We start from the raw sequence: 21,424 nt of genomic DNA on the forward strand, positions 1-21,424 counted from the left end.
TCTGTGTTTCTTAAGAAGTTATTCAATTGAGTTTAGAAAAGAAAAGAAGTTATTCAATTGCTCTAAATCACGCTAATTGCTCATAAACGTAGCTTGTGCGCGCAGTTGGAATTGCATGCAATTGTGTGCAGTCATAACCCTATGACTACGTGTAATCACATGTATTTTGACGGTTCTATTAAGATTGGATGGTCTAGAATTTAAGATTGATTTTTTAATTTCAAAGAAAATCAAAATTTACTTCAAAATTTAGATTGCTGGATCTTAAACAGAGGATTCAGATGCGTCCTGTATGTGATAATTCTTTTTATTAATAATAGTAACATTAATAACCAAATTACAACTGTCTCAAGGTTTTTTTTTTTTTTTAAGTCAAGTTTTAACCATAAAGATGACTAATAACATACGTAATCCTTTATTTATCCTTCAATGAAATGTTGTCGTTTAGTAATCATATAAACATGTATAAAACTATTAATGAAAACCAAGTTAATTACTATGAACTTGAGTAAATATATGATATCAATTGACGTAGAGACATTTTAGTCAGTATTTTTATTTTTTTTGGTACAGTTTAATCAGTATTTTTTAACGAAAGAGAATTGTGTCATGTATAAATTAGCTACTAAATGAAGAGATTATAATGTCCTCTATTTATATGTAAAGTCGGAGAATAAATGATTTTATTCATCCTTTGACAAAGCCAATGGGGAGGAAATCAACATGCGAAATGTTAAGGGTATATGGTGTATGTCTTAAGCCAATTAAAATTAACAAGTGATAGTAACTCAACTCTTATGATTGGAGATCTCATAAATAAGATTCAATGTAGTAAGAACAAGTCACTTGTTACTTATGTTGACATTAAAATCAATTTCTTCTTTTGTAGTAAAAGAAATTCATAAAAGAAATTCATATTCCTCCCCAGACCACCGGAAGAAAAAAAAAGTTCCGAAAATTCCACTTTTAATTGGTACAAGAAGAAATTGATTTTCTCATTCTCCATTCTCATATATATGTTATAACGTGTCACGTATCTAATCATTTGACGGTGCCATACTATTGACTAAATATAGCATAATTAATACTCCTAGATCCATCTTTACATCATGACGCAAATTTACCAAACTTCTTGCTCATATTTTTATCACTCACTAACAAAATAAGACAAGTACAGTACGTAAGTATAATCCACTCCATGCATGCATATTCCTTCGACTTAGATGATAACAAAATGCAATATAACTAGTCTAGCAAGTTGAACACATATCACTTTGTATTTAATTAATCAGGTTTTAGTAATAATATTTAATTTTGTGACGTCTAACATAAATATAAAAAATAGTGCAATTGATGCAAATATGCATCTTACATTATAAAAAACTTCGAATTATGATTTGGTCATACGTGGAGGGACACGTCACAGGTGCTATTTCATTAGAGTGTAGGTGCTATTTCATATACAAATAAATAAAATGGTTAATTACATTTTTGGTCCTTGCATTTTGACCAACTCACGAAATTGATCATACCTCTTTTAAATCGAACAAAATCGTCCCTAAACTATATGATTTTTGCAGTTTTAGTCCTATCTCCCTATTTTCAACTCCAGAAACGCATAGAAATGACAGTTTTAGTCCAGCCACCTATGCTCAACCATGAAATAAACAAGGAATAAATCACGTGGGTACAAGGAATCTACTTTGTTCAGTACACAAACCAAGAAAAACCCTAATTTCTAAGACATGTTTCAGGTATATAACATGTCTCGGAAATTAGGTTAGTGTGCTGAATAAAGTAGATTCCTTGTACCCACATGTTTTATTCTTTGTTTATTTCAGGTTGAGCATAGGTGGTTGGACTAAAACTGTCATTTCTGTGCGTTTCTAGAGTTGGAAATAGGGAGATAGGACTAAAACTGCAAAAAAACATTTAGTTTAAAGACGATTTTGTTCGATTTAAAAAAGATAGGACCATTTTCGTGAGTTGGTCAAAATGGTAGGACCAAAAGTGTAATTAAGCCTAAATAAAATGAAGGGTAATTTAGGTAATAGAAATTATTTTTTAAAATGAAATTAGGTGATCAAATATTGTTTTAAATATACATAATGTAGTTAACTATTGATTAAAAATTACTCTAAAGAAAGTATATATGGGAGTAAATGAAAGTTTTTTTTTACTTTAACCATAAATGATTTTGTATATTTATTAGTGTTCACGTATGTAAACAAAAAATACAAAAAGTGAGCATTTTAGTGGAGGAACTCCAAAAATACTTTGAAATAAACTAAGATAAAAATAAACTATTTAAGCTAGAATAAAAATGTTGGAGTTTCCTCTGAAGTGCCTTCTTTTATATATAGTTTTTACTTTCAAACCGAATAAGCCACTCATTATCACTCATGCCCATTAGGTCGTGTCTTAGAGTCTCTCATTCCTCATATATACGACAACGCGTGAAACTGGATGTCCTTTTTCAATGCAACTCGTTCTTCCATGACGTGTGGAGCTAAACGCGCTTCAAAGACTTGGTTTGTTCGCATAGTACACATGGTAAATCATGAAGCACTTGACAAGGAGTACAACAAGTTGAATTGCATTGTCGAGTCAACGGAAAGATTGATATGGTTAAGTCGAGTTAGGCTTGAACTGAATGGTCATGCAAGTGTTGAGTGAGTCTTGGTTGATTGAGGTGAAGTGGGTATGACATGAATGGTAAAGTTAGGACCTGATTAGTTGAGGCGAGTTAGGCATGATCTGAATGGTCAAACTAATGTTAAGTAGGACCTAACTAATTAAAGTGAGTTAGACATAACATGAATTGTCTAGCTATTGTTGAGTAGGATCTGACTAGTCGAGGTGAACTAGGCATGACGTGATCATCATAGTTAAACTGGTGTTGATGAGTAGGGGATGATAGGTTGAAGTGAGACGGGCATGACTTGAATGGTTAAATTAGTGTTAAGTATGACTTGACTGTCACACTAAAATATTAGAGGGCCACGTGGTATAGTCGTCCATACCAATCCACCGAACCTCGAACATATTAAAAGACATAGACATTCGTTCTTTATCGGGTCGGCATCTACCAATCGAGTTTGTTGCAAAGAAACAAAGTCACGAGTACAAGGGGTTGGATTCTCGATGCATTGTGGATCATGATGTCTAGTTTCCTCCTAATTGCATTGAAAAAATATGCTTGCATGAATTGTTTTTTGCGAGCCCATTCGTCTTTGCATTAATTAATTTGTTGATAATATATCTTCCTCGTTCACACTTCCATTTGCCAAATCAATACGATAACGATATCTGACTTTGGTGCAATACAAGAGATAAAATCATTATAAAGAAACAAAAATATACCATAAGAGATAAATTTTACAACTATCATCAACTCCTATGGTCGTGGTGCTTGCTTGATAGTATGACACAACTCTCAAATCAAATGCAACCACATATATGAAAGTGTGCATGTGTCGTATTCGATCAAATTGATAATAATGTCTTGTTTTGGTTAGTGAAACAGGAAATACAGTGGACCCAAGTATAATTTGTCTATATATGGTAGGCGTTTGGGGAAGATTATTATTAATCATTCATTATACGCTATCGCTTTTGACCGTATAACTATAAACTATAGTATCAAACATGCATCATGCATGTCACTTATCACCCTGTTTATATATTTTTCAATGCAAGGGATTAGATTAGGAATGGCTTTCGTCGACATAACTTTACGTGTTTAAAAAACTTAATTGATACATACGGGTAGACTATCTAGAAGGAACTTAAACTGTTCACCTTATACTAAAAGTGCAATATATTTTATCAATGTTAATGCAAAAGAAGCATTTTGTTTTTAGGGGAATGCAAAAGAAGCATTTTTATTTTGATGTTCAACAAAGTTATTATCTCTCAATTAACTTGATAAATGTTTGTATATGTTTTAATAATATTCATAGGAAAAAATACTGCTAATGTTACTCTCATCAGAGTAATCTCAATATGATACTATATTAATGGACTAAGGAAAAGGATTGTATATTTAACTTGCATAGCACGGAATTAGCTCTTTAGCTTGCATAAAGAAAGTAAGAAACAGATCATGACTCTCTCCACTTGAAAAAAAAAACATTGAGAAAGTTTGTGGAGATCAACGATTAAGATCTCCACGTTATTTTCTCAAGTAAATTTTTTTAATAGAGAGGATACATATCCTAAAAAAGTAATGAAATCATATGGAAAAATTGTACATAGTTTGAGTGATTTGAGTTAAATGTTAAAGAAGTAGAAAGTTTTCAAAGATACATGTTCGAATTAACTTGGTGAAGGATAATGTATAGTAGCATAACTATATAGATCATTTGATAGTTCAACTATATTTATTATTAAAAGACCAGTTTATGTCCTACCTAAATAATATACACACACTAAAACAACTAACTACTTATTATTAAAAGATCAGTTTTTTTCCCTTTTCTTTCAATTTAAATAAGTGGTTTTCACACATATTAAGTTTTTTCTTTTTTTGTTTTTTTTTGTGATTTCGTTGTCTAAGTACGATGTTCTGTTGTTCGTCGTCTTGTGCGGCGTTTGATTTCGCGTTTTATCGTGGTGTTTGTTTATTTCCTATTGAAAGATCGACATCAGTCAATTACAAATTCAACCAATGATTTGGGCGTCAACGTTGAAGATCCGGAAGCATGTGAATTTCGGTGACTTAGGTTTTATCATATTATTTGCAGGCGTTTTGTCGTTTTATGCTATTAACTTGGGTGCTGTGAGTTTGTTCGCATATTCACCTTTTACCTTTTTAGCGATTTTTGTATCTGATGTAATCTATCGATTTGAATGAATGAATATCGTTTTGTTTTTGTCAAAAAAAACAACTAAATACTAAGTTTTATCTATAAAAAAAAAAAATAGTATTCATATTTTTTAAATAATTTAGTATATCTTTGTATGATTTTATAAGAAAAGTAATTTATATGTCATTTTTTGCTCTTGTTTTTCGGTAGATTCTTTTCATCAAAAGTAATTTTATTTAAAGCATGTCAGGTATTATATGTTGGTATCTTTCAGTCAAAACGCAATTACTTCGCCGCATTGTGAGTGTCTAGTCTCTTCCACTAGATCCAACCTCTGTTGATCTTTTTTATATTCTTTTAATCAGTCAAAATAATTATTTGCACTCTTCGCTGATATTGTGAAAATAATACATAAAATGTGTTTTTTGGTCGCTTTTTAAGCAAAATCTGTGTGCATATACATTACTCTCTACCCAAGACAACCCAACTGCATATGATTTGGAATTTAAGTGTGAGTGGTTAAGTTCAACATCCCTTATGAGTGAAAAATATTAAATATATAATAGAGGTGACTCATTGCCTTAAGGTTTTGGATGAAGATGTGGTGTGAAATTTGATTAGAGATCATGAAAGTTTAGTTTATTGTCACCAACAAGTGGTATCAGAGTATCATGGTTTGACTTAATGGGGGAGCAGAAAATAGTGTGGATCATGTTAGTGATATGGTTGAAGATTATTTTGAAGTCAAATTTGATTGGTTAGTCACGTATCAACTAAGAATGGAGAAAATATTGTATACATAAGAAAGACGACTCTTAGATGTAATGTTTTAAAATTTAGGATAAAGATATGATGTCAAAGCCTCTTTAAAGTTTTTAATGTTTAGTTCATTGTCGATTCTAGTGTTTCTCCGAATTTTTTAACAGTATACTTTTTTTTACAAGAAAAAGGTATGATTTTTGAACAGTATACAATCATTTATTGATTATCATCTATCATTTGCACACCGTAAGTAATTAAGTATATTGATGATAGGGATAAAGATTAAGAGAGGGACTTGACATTGGTCAAAATGGTCGGTGCGGTGGGTTTATCATGAGTGGACCATATTTAAAGTCAGGCCCGCAAGGGCTGCAATGGTATCCATATTGCTACCGCTCCATCTTCTTCAACGGTCATATTCTTTAGCCGTTACTTACCCTTTCCCCTATTAACTTAATACCACTTACACAAACCAACTCTCCTCCAACGGAATTCCTCATTACTTAACCTTAAAAAAGTACTTCATCAACGCTAATCCCTTTATCATTACTTTAATTAACTAATTAACTGAGAGACAAAGCCATGTAACATCTGGAGTTAACACAAGTCTCTAGATTAAGATTTAATTAACTAAATCAATAATAACAAAATTTGAGCATGGATACTGGATAGAGATGATAGTATACTATTAATAGAAAGCGTGATGATATGGATGTTGTTTTGATTTTGTTGCACTGGTGTCTTTTATTGTCACGTCTCATTACATTTTCCTCCATTTAAAATAACTTAGCTCACAAGCTAAGCAAAACAAAACACTAACACCGATCAATTTAATTAACCCCTCCATCCACTACCGACTTTAAATTAGTACACTAATAATCAAACTCCAATCCTAATTTGCATTGCCAAACTAATCAATCCCACGCATTTTTATTTTTCTTTCATACATTAATTCTTTGAATCTTGTTAGATCTAAATAAACGATACATTTTCCAGTTTTAACAATGTTGCATGCTTAAGATTAAATTTAAATTCAAAATTTTGATTAAGAGAGAAGAAACTCGTATCATAATCTCACACCATTTTAATTCCAGTGTAGCATTATTCATAATCATAAAATTAACAAAATTAAAGCATGATAAATTGATAATGAGACTTTACAACTTTTGAGGAATTAGAAAGAGACTTTATTTTTGTACCAAAGTGGGCATAAAATTTTCCAACTCTTTCTCCCTAATTTTTCCTTTATACGCTTCATCAAACGGTCAACATTTCTCATCACACACACATTATAAATACCCTCTCATCCTTCTCTCACAAACCTCCTCCTAATTCCCCACTCTCACACACTCACAGGAACAAGGTAAGTTCCCGTTAGAATCATATCACAACAAAAACAAAACCCCAAAAAAAAAAAAATATGAAAATGAATTCTCTATCTCTGAAAACAGCTCTAATCTCCACTGCAATTTTATCAACAGCAATGGCGCTGAAACTCACAGTACCAATGGTTTCACATTTCATCCTCAACGAAGCTCCAACTATCTGGAACTTCATCCTCTCTTGCTTCACTCCACCTTACCTTTATCTCCTTCTCAACCTCATCATCCTCACCATCGTCATCACTTCCAAATTCCACAATCATCACCACCATTCTCCGCCGGAGACACCTTTCGACGGAATACCTTCTCCTGTTCCTGTTCCTGTTCAGATCCCTGTGCCGGAGACACTTCAGATCTCTGAAACCGCTACTCTAACGAACTACAACGGCTTCGTTTCTGAAGCTTCTGAAGGTTACCGTTATGAACTGAAAACCGATGAAACAGTTGCAGTAAGTAACGAATCTAACGATTCTGTTGCTTACGTCGCCGATGAGATTACTCCGGTGAAAACAACGGTTGTTGGAGTTGAGGACTCCGTTCATGTTTCCAATTTGCAGAAGAAAGTACCGTTGCAGTTCGCATTTAACGATGAGAATGAGAAACCTCCGATTTCAGCTAGGTCTAGTCACCGGAAAACCGTTAGATCAAGTCCAGAAGGTACTGTCACCGTCTCTCTCTGGTTTTGTAACCGTTTTTTTTTATTCTGATTTTTTAAATTTTAAATTGAACACTATTATTATTAACTTTAATTTATTAATGATGAAAAAAGAAACTGAAATTGTTTTGTTATATTATAGGAGGAAAGGTGAATGCGTTGAGAGTAGCGAAGACGAAGAAGCAGGAAACATTGGAGAGTACGTGGAAGACGATAACGGAAGGAAGAGCGATGCCGTTAAACAGGCATTTGAAAAAATCGGAGACGTTTGAATCACAGCCACGTCGTAACGGCGTGCCGTTAGCGGATTTGAACGGCGGTGTCGGCGGAGGAAGTGGTCCGGTGATGAAGAAATCGGATACGTTTTCCGGTATGGAGAAGAGTACTTCTCCGGTGAGGAAAGAACCGTCGCTGAGTCAGGACGAGTTGAATCGGCGAGTTGAAGCATTTATTAACAAGTTCAACGCGGAGATGAGGTTGCAGAGACAAGAATCGTTGAGGCAGTATCGGGAGATGGTGAACGGTGGTAGAACTTGTTGACGTGGCAGATTAATCCAACGGTCATATCTTGCTGACGTGGTTGAATAATCCAACGGTCATGTTTTGCTGACGTGGTAGATATTATCCAACGGTTTGATTTTTTTGGGGAAATGGGAAATTCATGGAGATAACAGTGAGCAAGGGTTTATTTTTATTTTTGTTATGTTACAATTGGTTTGAGACAAAAAAAAATTATATAAAGGTTTTTGGTATTTTTGGGGGAAATTATTCAATTTTCTTCCAACTGGATTTTTTTTGTTCTTTATGATGTTAATAGAGTGATTTGGTTGCTAATGCAACTTTTTGAATTGCTTATAACTTGTTACTATTTATTCTTGGTCTTTAAATGCAAAATAAATGATGTGGGAATAATAATATTTGATTGCTAAAACTAATTTTCTTGTTAGTAAAAAAAGAAAAGTATCTATGGATATGCTTTTGTTTAAATTGTCTGTGATGTTTAGAATTTAGTACTACTATTTTGATGACTATAACGGTCACTTTTTCTTTTGCAATGGGTTTGTTGTTTTGTTGGTTGTTAGCATGAATAATTCAGTTGAATAAGCACGTGAACTAGGTTTTCATTTTCCTGAATTCATCTGCTTTGGATTGGATATCGATCTCAATATTTGAAACCAACTCAACCCAATCTAGATTCTAAACAAGAGATTTAAAAGAAACAAAATGTTGCACGTACTTTTCTACCTTATACATTTCTCACACGTCCTATTTAAATTCTAAAATCTGAAATATTGTTTTTGAAGATTTTAAGAAGTATTTATGCCATTCAAATTCTATAATCTAAACTACATAGACGCGCGAGAAACTGATAAGGTAGGAAAAGAATCGGTCAAATGTTTTTCTTTTTGCAAAAAGAAATCCAATATTAATAAATGTATTATCTCCCTATACCAATTTAGGTGGGCAATTTAAGCTTCTTCAAAATATATAGGGGGGACAATAACCAAAACAGAGCAATGATTTTTCATTTTCTATGAGAAAATAATGAACAAACTTCAAAACACTACCATAATGATAGAGATGCAACAAAAATAAGGAGCTTCAATCTTAAATAACACTTGGCCTAAACAAATAACTGAATTCATCTAAACTAAATTACAAAGAGGCTTATATTCAGTGCTTGCAATAAAGTATCAAAATTTAATGAGTGATGATATGAGCCATCCAGCAAGTTATTTATTCGTAGAGTGTTTTTGCAGATTGAACTCTACTTTTTTTGTTTTCAGACTTGGAAACTCTCGCGGCAGACTTCTCGTTTGCGGATATAGCTTTTGCTATTTTCTTCATCTTTCGAACATTTTTTGATCTCTTCATAGGCCTCCCATTCTGCTTTACCTTCCTGTTTCAGAGCAAAAGCGTTGGAAAATGCAGTAAAAATGGAATACTATCATACAGTTAACTTTTAAAAGTGTGAGATGAGAGGAACTTGAGCATTATTATGTTTTGCAAGAAAATGGAAATTAAGAAGCAGGTAATGTTTTTACTTCATTGGACGCACCATAAAGTTAAACAATAATAGAACTCGAATCAGATTAGAACTCTCAAAGTATATTACAAAAGGGAAATTTCCCCTGTGAAAGTATAGAATATTTATTAAAAACTGATGAACAATTCACAGGAGGTTCGAGGAACCTGATAACAATATATGAGTTCTCTCTACCAAATTTTCGTATTGATAGACTCCTATCCGACTACTCTTCCTAGCATAACTATTGTCAGTTATAAATACTGACAGTTATGACAAATAATTTTCCCTATTTTAACTCTATTTGGCTTTCTCCTATCATAGACTTGATTGATAGAGGGTTGCCTTGTCCTATCAAACAATCATTCAAGGCAAAAATTCTAATGGAGTTCAGATCTAGCGCATGTCATAATTGTTAGTTATATGTTATAATTGTTAGCATGTCATATAACTCATAGTCATGCCCATGACAAAACAGAAGGGCAAAACAAAGCAAGTGTATTACAAAAATTGTCATTAAAATGAGGGGCAATGCAGAAAAAACATTATACACAAAATCCATCATCTCTGCATACTGAACTGAAGTATATAAATTTTTGTTAAACAAAATATTGCACTTACAAAATTGATCAGCATTGGTAACATTGTCCATTAGTAAATTGTTCGTATTCTTATTATACATGCAATTTAGTGATGGAAAGATAATGTTTTCTGCTATGCTGGGCCTCATAAAACTTGACTCATTAAATATTTAAATGTCTATAGACTCTACTCATAAGAGTTTATTTAATACAAAAAATGTTTAAAACATGTATGTGCGTAAGATATATTCAATATTCAAACTTAGTAATTAAAGAACGACAATAATACATGGATACTGATAGACAAAATCCCCACATCACACAATAGGTTCACAACTTCACACACACACACAAAAATAACAAATTCAAAAATGGGTAAATTGACAAATCATAATTGTCAAAATTACTAATGTGAAGGATGGAGGTAAAAGGTTTCCCTTAATAAACCTTAGGTAAGAGCTAGTTTCAGGCTAATCAGAGTTGCAATGATTCACTTCGCTTCTGTCTTGAACAAATATACAAAAGATCCAACCCTTATCTAGACGCTTCCATTGCAGAAGCTTTCTAGATCCATGGTTTGTCATTTAGGTATTTTATCATATCTAGGATAATCTATTTCAGCTTAAAGTACAAATAACTGATTAAAATATTAGGCTTTGATGTGAATATTAATAGGCCTTTGGTGTAAACACCAGAGACTTTTTAACGATTATATCATATCGATTTTTTCATACAAAGAGTCTATGATATTTTAATAATATGTCCTAGAAAAGTACTCCAGGTTATCAAAGGAATCTCCGACAAAAGTAGTAATCAAATAATCTAACTCCCTATAAAACAATTGTATCTCGTTCAGGATGAGAGCAAATGTAATTAAAAAAACTGTGCTTTTTGTAGAAAGAAATAAGAGGAAAAACACAAAGGAATTTTGTTACTAAGAGCACAAAATCCTCCTCTGATTAAACAGAAATTGTAGGATAAAGTTATGATTTTCTTATAATAATAATAGTAATAAAAATAATCAAATCAGATACTCGTTGATATTTGTGAACACTCTATCTGAGACTACCAGGCACCTCTCCTGCTAAATGACCTAGTTAGATGTGTTTGTGTTCTTTCCATATTCTAGTTTTCAGGTGATAAGTTCTCATTTTTCACAAATTAGTTTTGATAAGCTATCCATCTTCGCCATCACCGTCTATTACTAACAAACCACACCTTGCAATGCACCAAGTGCATGCTTCAAAGAATACCCTTCTTCAAGAACTCGGCAGACCAAGTAATTGAAACAAAATCTATAACCTAACATCCAGTGCAAAAGTAAATGTGATTAAAAAAACTGTGCTTTTTGTAGAAAGAAATAAGAGGAAAAACACAAAGGAACTTTGCTACTAAGAGCATAAAATCCTCCCTTGAATAAACAGAAATTGTAGAATAAAGTTATGATTTTCTTATAATAATAACAATCAAATCAGATACTCGTTGATATTTGTGAACATTCTCTATCTGAGACTACCAGGCACCTCTCTTGCTAAATGACCTAGTTAGATGTGTTTGTGTTCTTTCCACATTCCAGTTTTCAGGCAATAAGTTCTCATTTATCACAAATTGGTTTCAATAAGCTATCCATCTTCACCATCACCACCTTCTTTAAAAAATTATAATACTACATCAAATTTGTATTTATAAAGTTCAAAGCAAACCCAAAATACAAGGCAACTACTATTACTAACAAACCACACATTGCAGTGCACCAAGTGCATGCTTCAAAGGTATTCTTCTTCAAGAAGTCGGCAGACTAAATAATTGAAACAAAATCTATAACCTAACATCCAGTGCAAAAGCAAATGTGATTGAAGATACTGTTATCTTGTCTTGTCCATGCAAAAAAAAAAACTACAGTGTCATTGCTACAACCTCGAATTGCCACTAACATGTGTATGGTTGAACGCAATTATAGGAGGGAAGAGGGCCCGGATTTTCTACAACGGACGACTGGTGTTCTAACTTCACCATATCGACAATGCCTAATTCACCAACTAAATGCAGAATTAATATTCAACAACAACATCCAATAACCAGTTGAGTAACTGGATGGTAATTATGTTGCACCAAATCAACCTTATTGGATTAAGGGTCTGTCTGGATTAACTTATTTGAGCTTACCTAATAGCATAAGCACTTGTGACTCTGTTTGGGAGAACAAAAGAAATCAACTTATGACATGTTCATAAGTTTATTTCAGCTTATTTCCACTATTTCTCCAAAATAGCTTATGAAAACAGCTTATAGCTTATACAAAAACAATCTGACCTTATTTTATCTAGTGTAATAGAAATAGCTTATTCACAAGCGCTTATAACTGGTTAAAAAAAGAAGCTCACAACCACGATTAACCCCTAATAATTGTGATTCTCTACAATATCAAGTATCGTCATGATTAAAACATAGGCTATAAGTACTATAAGGGCAATAAAGAAAACTTACAAAATGGTAGCACCACCAGCAACCTTGATTTTAGCTCCTGATTCTGATGTATCCATTGCTACAAATAAACAAAAGTCTCAAACTCTTAAACCACCAAAAAAAAATGGAAAATTAAAACAAAACAAGGTTTAGAAGCAGAGAAATAAAAGTAAAAAAAATTGATTTTTAATTGTTAATTGAAAAGCGAGTATACCTTGAGGTGCTTCGGAAACGATGGTGTCGGTTATGTCCATCGAAACGGTACCGTTTTTGTTCTTCTTGTTTTTGTTCCTGTTTTTCGCCATTGGATTGGAGTGACGGTGAGGCGGCACAAAGGTTTCAAGCTGCTGCTACTATTTTCTCAAGTATCGACTGATGGTGGCTTTATTTAAGGGTGCGTTAAATTAATTAATGGACAAAATAAAGCATTCGAAATTCTTCTCCTTTTTTCTTTTTGGTCTTGGCAATAGTTAACATTTCCAATATATTAAATACACGATTTTTTTATAAAAAGTTATTATTCTAAGCTCAGAATGTTCCGGGACGCTTGTTACCATTTCCCTTTGTCTTTTACAAAACTCTCAATTTACTTTGTCCATGATCTTAATTCAGTTGGCAGCAACAATACATAATATATGCAAGGTGGTATGGGGTTCAAACCCGACCACCACCCTAAAAACTCTCAATTTACTTCATTTATATTGTTTTTGGTAGAAACTTTATTTATATATACTAATTAAAAAAAATCCCAAGAGCATTTTAATGATTGTTAGAGATCTTTTCTAACTTAACTTGAAGTTTCGGATTCTAAGTCAATCTTAAAATACACTAATGTTAAATCTTTTGAAGAAGAATTTTATCATTCATTATAGTTCTATCAAATATGAGATATTAATATTTTCAGTTTGATCACATTAAAAAAACAACACATCAAAGTAAAGGTCACTAAACAAACCTAATATTAGTAGAGTTTGCAACATGGCTTTGTCCAAGAAAAAAAAACCAGAGTTTAATTTCATAAGTCACTTAACTGAAAGACATTTCAACCTTCATAAAGATATACTTTCTCCGTCCCAAATTATAAGGAAAAAAATCATTTCACACTTATTAAGAAAACTAAAACATAGTATTTTGTAGTATAATTTTTTGTATTATTCTTGGATTAAGTTTTATAGAAAGATGTAAACACAATTTCGGTTATTAGTCATAGAGAAAATGAAAGTAAGAGCAAAATGAATGCAACTTACATTTAATTTTTCTTTGGAAAAGATGATTTTTTTGAAATAACGTAATTAAATATAATAAAAATTAATCTTTTTTTCTTATAATTAAGGGCAAAGAAAATGAATTTTTTTTCTTATAATTTGAAACAGAAGAAGTATATCATTATGAGGATTGTAATGTCCTTCGGTTGAGTGACTCCAGGAATTAAACTTTTTTTCTTGAAGAGAGCCATGTTGCAAATTATATACACTAATTTTTCTTTGAACCTGCTACTAATTTTCTTAATCATTATTTATAAATATTTGTAACGATTGACGAAGTCTTTTAATCCACGAAGAAAAGCTTGCTCTACTTTATTTAAAAGATATTCAAATTCAAAATATATTATACAGAGAAAAAAAAACATAAATGGGTCGATACAAGAATCCCTTAAAAAACTCAGTAATAAAATTGTAGGTGACGGGGAAGAAAAAATTTGGGTCGCTAGTCAACCCCTCCCAGAGCAGCAGCCAGAAACCACCAAGGGCAATATAGCAGTATCAAACTCCAGTAATTAACAAAATTTAACAATGACTATGTTTAAATCTGAAGAATCTAGGCTGATCCTGCAGCAACCTTTTTCCGTACAATCCTTTTTCGACGAGCTTTGGGAGCTGAGGATTCTGCACCAGACACATCTGCATTCCCTTGTTTGATGCCCAAGAGACCAAGCCCAGAAACAACTGCATTCTTTGATATAAACCATTTTGAGGATGATGGTTGTTCTACATTTTCAGAAGTCCTGTTGTAAACTTTCAAGAGGTCATCTGACTGAGCTAGTGGATCTGCCTCAACTCCAAGCCAGGCACGTTTGGAAGTCTCTCCCAATTGAACGTTTAAGACCCTGTAGGACATTTCAAATAAACCCTCAATACATACCTAATCAAAATTCAACAATAGTTTATTCCAATACATACAAAACTATTGGTAACGTTTTCTAAATGGAGTGGTAAAAGAATTCAAATTTGTGTTTGGAGAAGTCAAATGAAGCAAATACTGTCATAAATGCCCAACTTATTTAGTAGGAGGAAAAAGCATACCTGAATGCTGTGCTGAAGAACAATGCAACTCCAATAACATCAAACTGACGAACCATTCCTCTATCAAATCCACATAGCAGTTGATATCTCAGGTTAGCATAGATTCCAAGAAAAGCACCATAGCCAAGTGCATTACTGCTCACAGTTGGAACGGTTACAGATAATCTGCATACAATTCATGTATGGCATGTTCAAAATAAAATTAGAATGTAGCAGTCATAGTTTGACCAACACAGGTAAAACTCTAGATCTATTAAATTCAATGACTTGAATGCTATTGAACATAAGCTGGGTTTCGACCCTACACACCTTCCTTCCTTTTTCTTAGCCAAAGTGTTTGACAATGCACCCTGTACTGCACCTGCGCTTAAACCAACCATGCACAACTCAGCAGCCTTGAACAAAAAGCATTGAACTCTCTTTTGCAGGTCAAATTCCCTAAGAGGATAGCTCATTTCAAATATGTTGTTTGGAAGCTTCTGCAGTGTATTTTGTAAATCAAATTGAAATGTGTTTCCATATGATCGACAAGGAGCAAGGGACCAAACAACAACGGCATTGCATGCTGCTGCAGTGAGGACATTGATAAGTGCAAGATCCCACTCTTGCTTAATCCTAAAGTCAAAATAAAGTTAACAATTATTCAATTTATCAATGACAAATCCCAATAAACTTCCATATATTTTCAAAATAGACAACACACCTATCTTTCCGATTTGTAAACTCCCACCACACAGAGCAGCCTACCGTAGCAACTTGCTCTAATAGAAACCTATACATGAAAGCAGGATCTGCAAGCATCCTGTGCAAAATAATTTTATATCTGAGAAAATAGTACTAAATAAAACAATACACTCCAAAAGGAATATTCATCAATCACCATCATATTCAAGATTTGATGACAAACTAAATTATTAAGTCTTATCAGACATGAGAGGACATCTATTCAATGTTCACAGGAAGTCAGTCTAATGAATCATATTAAAGTAACCATGAAAGCAAGCAAAATATATAGCCCTGTTATACTTTCAGGATAAAACATAGATGAGAACTTTGGCTTCTCTCATTAAGATTTTCCCCGGGGGACAATGGTCTTCTCTTCTGTAGCTTCTACTATAGAAAGGTATTTGAACAAAAATGGGAAAATTCATGATTCAGAAGCAAGGACATGGGGTTAAAGTTTGAGGTATCAGATTGCCAAATTTTCTTATATCTTAATGAAAAATTTGAAGTCAATCGAAACATAATTGAGATTACCTGCCGATGAAAGATCTTGATAGTCCTTGCGGTAGTTTTCTGGAAATAAGCCTACTGGCAGTTGGCCTGGCATTCATTGCTAAGAATTTCACCATTTGGGCTGAGCTAACCAAGCCCTAAAATCATAATTTTAGTTAGTACGCGGCCAAATGCTTTACAACCTAAACAAGCATAAACTGTAAAGTATTGTACCATTTCATAAGCTTGCCGAAATCCAGCGGGCAAATCCATGATAGTCCTTTGCCATTCATTCAACACAGCATCCACAAATTTACGGTCAAATAGCTGCCACAACACAAGGACAAAATGGCGGTCATTCCTTCGGGAGACGTCAAATGAAAGCAACAAAAGATAATATAGCAGCGTCTATTTCACATAGGAAATTAAACCTGCAATTTAATAACATAAATGAGATGTCTAACCTCTTGAAGAAGTATGCGTCTTCTAAACAAGCCACCTTCATCTCCCTCATCACCATCATCAAAGTCATCAAAGTAGTCGTCGTCATCACCATTATCATCACCTCCATCACCACCACCATAACTGATTATCTTTCCAATATCTCCACCACCTCCCCCAGTGGCTAGCTGTCAATAAAGCATAAAAAGGAATTCATATATACAAACTACCAAATAAAAAAAACATAAAAAGAATTAACAAAGACTCCAATGGTATGAGTAGCCACAGGTGTGTTGCATACAGTATGGTATTTGATTAAATCTGTACAAGGTTGATACACCATTTGGATTCATAATACATTTTGATATTTTTATTCTGTGCTTCTAGTATAATTTCTTGCACAACTGAAAATTTCGATACTACTTCGAATTAATACATTTGTCAATTTTGATATCACTTCCACTTCATTTTTATATTAGCTTGCATTATTGTCAGATATATTTCCTTCCCAATAAGTGGGAATGCTTCAAAGAGATGCTTCCGAGAAATCATTTCACTAATTAAGTATTTCAGTTTTTACCTCTGGTGCCAAAGGTCCCAGAAAAACAAAGTATAAACATCCTCCCCTTCACCTCTTTAAAGGTCCTGTGGTTCAGGGGACATTCCTTTCTCTTTCTCATTCTCTAGGACCTCCCTCTTTCCTCTCCCCCTCCCACTTGATGTTCTTTAATTTATATAGCAGTGAAAAGCCTAACAGGGACTCCCTCACTGTTATTTTAAATTAATAAATAAATTACTACCTTGAAACAACTTTTATACATCAAAATAAAATAGTCAGGACACGCTATTGCTGATGCAGGATTATCACCGATGTAGGCCTAACAAATATTTTCCCGGGACTTCATAATTTTGGCTAGCAACGCAACACCTCCTACAATATAATTCTTGCTAGAAGAATAACTGATGGCATTGATGATGCGTGTGATCAAATGATTCAATTAAGGTAATTCCTAAGGCATTATATGTTGTTCTCGCGACAACAAAAGTAGCACAAAACGACATACGTATTAATGTGAAGACCGGTTGATCCGGACACGATACTTCACAGTCACACAAGTAATTTCCTAAACAAATGTCCTTGACCCTACTCTTATGGCTTGCGCGACTTTGTGTGGTAAGGAAGAGGAAAGGGACCATCTGTGATCACTATGGTCGTCTTTGGCTCTTGATTTCTCAGTGGCTTGGTATTATTACAGCTTTGCATGGTAATTTACACTCACATGCTACCCAATTTTGTGCTCTTGGAGGTTTTTCAAAAAACTACGACAGGATTTACTGTTATTTGGATTTCGGTTTTATTCGTCATTTGGAAAGATAGAAACAGGAGAATTTTTCAGAATCACTTTGATCATCTTGAAGCTCTCCTTGAAAGGGTTAAACTCCAAACGTATTGGTGGTTGAAAGCGAATTACATCATGTTCGATTTTGACTATCCCTATTGGAGAAAAAATCCTTTAGCTTGTTTACAGACTGCTTTGTAATGTCTGGTTCTGTTTCTTTGGCTGTTCTTAGCCTTACTATATTGTAACTAACATTTTTCAGTTCTCTTAGGCACACCTTGTGCTTGAGGGACTGTTTGTTTCTTTAATATATTTCGCTTAGTTTCTTCAAAAAAAAAAAAAATCCTAAACAAATCGATACTTCACACAAGTAATTTCCTAAACAAACAACCTAATAATTGCATAAAAAAACATTCATTCCTGTCTCATGTCACGAAACCGGCCAACATCATAGGTCTTCACGATTAGCAAGCAACCACAATTTTACGTGTCCAAGGCAACACGTTTAACCCAACACGTAATCTCCCATAACAGACAGATTCATTTTACGTGTCCAAGGCAACACGTTTAACCTAACATGTAATCTCCCATAACAAAAAGATTAATTTTCACATAAAATACATTCAATCAAGTCCAATTTCAGACGCCAAAAACACCTTCAGTCTTCTCAATTAGAGAACCATCACAACTGAATTTGTGTTTTCATACGTTTCCAATACAACGCACCGTGCATAACACGAGTACAAGCATGCACACTAAGCACACCTTTTAATTATTATCTACGGAAAGTTGGAAAAAATATGATTGTATTGTATCATACACTATTAAGCAAACCTTTGTAGCACCTACACTTCTCTGATACAAACACGACACCGTCAAACATGATTATACAATTAATTCATTTTTTAAATTTTTACCCGTGTGGTGTTTGGTGTTTGTGTCAGTGCTTCACATAAGGAAAAAAGCAGGACCGTTAAACAATGATAATTCAATTTCCAAACCATTTCTCTACGAAATATTAAGCACCTTCACTCCAGAATTTTCCTCTATTGTCACCGTTACATGTGATTACATTCAATCAACTATACCATTTTTTAAAATTACAACGACTTGTCAGTGCTTCATAGGTATTATCACTATGTTAATTTCCTAAGCCACTGATACATGTTCTACTAATTGTACCGTAGACACAAACAACATAATTCAAGTATTCAATGATTTCTTCAATTCAACAAGAAATAGTCAAAATGAAAATTGAAAAAAAATAATTAAAACTAAAAACCCTAATTCTAGTGAAGAAAGAAAGAAATATGACAAACCTCAGGCGCAGACTTGTTACTTTGCTGTTGCGATATTTCAAGCTTCGATTTCTCGAGCGTAACGGCACCAAACGCACCGTATTTACCTTTCATAACCGGATTAATGTTACCGGAAGCGGAAGGAGGCGCGGCCGGAGCAGCAAAACACCGTTCAAGCAGCGAGGAACCGAAGGAAGTATCGCTGTCGACATCAGCGGGAGAAGCGGACCACGATCGGATAACAAGACGGCGGTGACGGTTACGGAGGAGAGGGAGTTTGGGGAAGGTTTTTGGTGATAAGGTTTTAGAAGGAATGGGAGAGTTCATAGGGAGGATTTGCGCTGCTTGAAACAGCGCGTGAGACGACATCGTTTAGGGATAAGAGAATTTTTGAAAGAGAGAAAGTGAAAAACGGTTACTCAGAAATGAAGAACTGAATTGTTGGGAGTGGAGAGGAAGGAGAAGAAGATAGGCCCATAGAGGGATCAACCAACCCAATCCCAAAGAGACTTCTCTTTTTTGCTTGCCGGCCCCTTTTATTCATCATTAATTCGTCATTAACTGCCTAATAAGATAACCGTGAAACTCACACATTTAAAAATCTTGAATTTAAATTCTAGTTAAAAAAAAAAAAAAATTATTCTAACATATCGATATATTTTTTGGATTTAATAATATCGATATTATCAAATGTGAATGTGATTGTATATTAACCGACCAATAAGATAACTGTCATTTGAAATTTACACATTTTAAAATCTCGAATTTAAATTTCGGTTAAAGAATTTTTATCCTATTTATATCAATATTTTTGTGGGTTTAACAATATGGATATTATCAACTGTGATTACATCTTTTGAGTTTTTATGAATATATTTTTAAAAAATAGTTTTTCTCAAGTAAAAAAAATATATTAGATAGTTTTCCTTTACTTTTATATTGTTCATGCTTATTTGTTACTCTAACTCTTCTTATACAATTTTGCCTATAAGTTTAAACAATGGTCAAATGTTTCTCTAACATTTGGAGGGTGTGTTGATGACTTAATTCTTAACAATATTTATATTATTACAATAATATATTAAGTTTGAAAACTTTAAGATTAGTTAGTTAATTTTTTAGTAGTTAATTAAGATTATTATTACAGAGAAAATAACGTGGCATGTTATTTGTGTTTCAACTCTCACATAGGGTCACTTGAAGTAGTTTAGCCGGTGTAGACTGTTTTGATAATGGTCTATTTTTTTCTTCTTTTTAGGATTCTTCCTTTTTCATTTCTTCTCCAAGTTTCCCTTCATCCAACCGAATTACTAACAGTCTTTCACATTTTAGTTTAACGGTTCCACATTTATATATGCCTACATGTATTCTTTTAACTAAATAACTAAGAGTAAATCGTCAATTTGATCTCTATTTTTGTAAGTGATTCTTAAATTAGTCTATAACTCTATTAATATTTTAAAATAATTTTTATCAAAAGTTTATCAATTAAGTTAAAAAAAAACATAGAAAATGGGTTTAAATGTAATTAAATAACTTTTGACAATATTTTAAAATAGTATATGTCTTTGTCAAAAGTTTCTCAATTAGACTCATTTTTTCACATGTGGAGGGACTTAATTGAGAAACTTTTGAAAAAAACAGTGACTATTTTGAAATATTAATAAAGTCAACGACTAATTTGAGAATCACTTACAAAAATAGAGACCTATTTAATAGTTTACTTGAATAACTAATGCTATTATTAATAAGAAAAGTTCAAAAAGATTTGCTGAGCAATTACACTAAAATCTAAATAATTAATATATTTTTCTTCAATAGAGATGTGTTAACTTGTACAGAAAAAAATAATGTGTTAACAAGACATTTCATATTCTTTTTTTGGTTAATTAAGTTTTTAGTCCCTATAAATATTTACAGTTTTGTTTTTAATCCTTACAAAATAAAATCACATTTTTTAGTCCATGTGACATTTTCCTTAAGCATTTTAGGGACTAAAAATGTTTATGGAAAAATTTTATAGGGATTACAAATGCTGATGGAAAATTTTATAGGGACTAAAAATGTTGATGGAAAATTTTATAGGAACTAAAAAGTATGATTTTATTTTGTAGGGACTAAAAACAAAATTCTAAATATTTATAAAG

General features: G+C 32.9%; 3 protein-coding genes across 4 annotated transcripts; 1 reads left to right on the forward strand and 2 right to left on the reverse strand.

Moving 5' to 3' along the window:
- Positions 1-6,877: 6,877 nt before the first annotated feature.
- On the forward strand, positions 6,878-8,479 carry LOC11416475 (uncharacterized). Its single transcript, XM_003596431.4, has 2 exons — positions 6,878-7,609; positions 7,750-8,479. The coding sequence occupies exons 1-2, from the start codon at positions 6,991-6,993 to the stop codon at positions 8,145-8,147; spliced, it is 1,017 nt and encodes a 338-aa protein (XP_003596479.1). The 5' UTR covers positions 6,878-6,990; the 3' UTR covers positions 8,148-8,479.
- Positions 8,480-9,108: 629 nt separating this feature from the next.
- Positions 9,109-13,111, reverse strand: LOC11426202 (uncharacterized). 2 transcript variants are annotated; one of them, XR_005644185.1, is made up of 4 exons: positions 12,895-13,111; positions 12,702-12,759; positions 9,281-9,507; positions 9,145-9,222 (listed from the first exon to the last, which is right to left on the reverse strand). XR_005644185.1 is itself a non-coding variant. In XM_003596432.4 (3 exons), exons 1-3 carry the CDS (start codon positions 12,983-12,985, stop codon positions 9,345-9,347), a joined length of 312 nt encoding a protein of 103 aa, XP_003596480.1. In that variant the 5' UTR covers positions 12,986-13,110; the 3' UTR covers positions 9,109-9,344. The 2 variants fall into 2 exon arrangements, 1 of the variants encoding a protein (XP_003596480.1); XM_003596432.4 differs by having other exon boundaries at positions 9,109-9,507; positions 12,895-13,110.
- A 1,115-nt stretch (positions 13,112-14,226) lies between these two features.
- On the reverse strand, positions 14,227-19,800 carry LOC11426203 (protein RETICULATA-RELATED 1, chloroplastic). Its single transcript, XM_003596433.4, has 8 exons — positions 19,299-19,800; positions 16,663-16,827; positions 16,433-16,525; positions 16,241-16,356; positions 15,687-15,785; positions 15,293-15,598; positions 14,984-15,148; positions 14,227-14,787 (listed from the first exon to the last, which is right to left on the reverse strand). Exons 1-8 carry the CDS (start codon positions 19,644-19,646, stop codon positions 14,499-14,501), a joined length of 1,581 nt encoding a protein of 526 aa, XP_003596481.1. The 5' UTR covers positions 19,647-19,800; the 3' UTR covers positions 14,227-14,498.
- Positions 19,801-21,424: the final 1,624 nt, after the last annotated feature.

This window comes from Medicago truncatula, chromosome 2, assembly GCF_003473485.1.
Source record: "Medicago truncatula cultivar Jemalong A17 chromosome 2, MtrunA17r5.0-ANR, whole genome shotgun sequence".
NCBI classification, from domain to species: Eukaryota; Viridiplantae; Streptophyta; class Magnoliopsida; order Fabales; family Fabaceae; genus Medicago; species Medicago truncatula.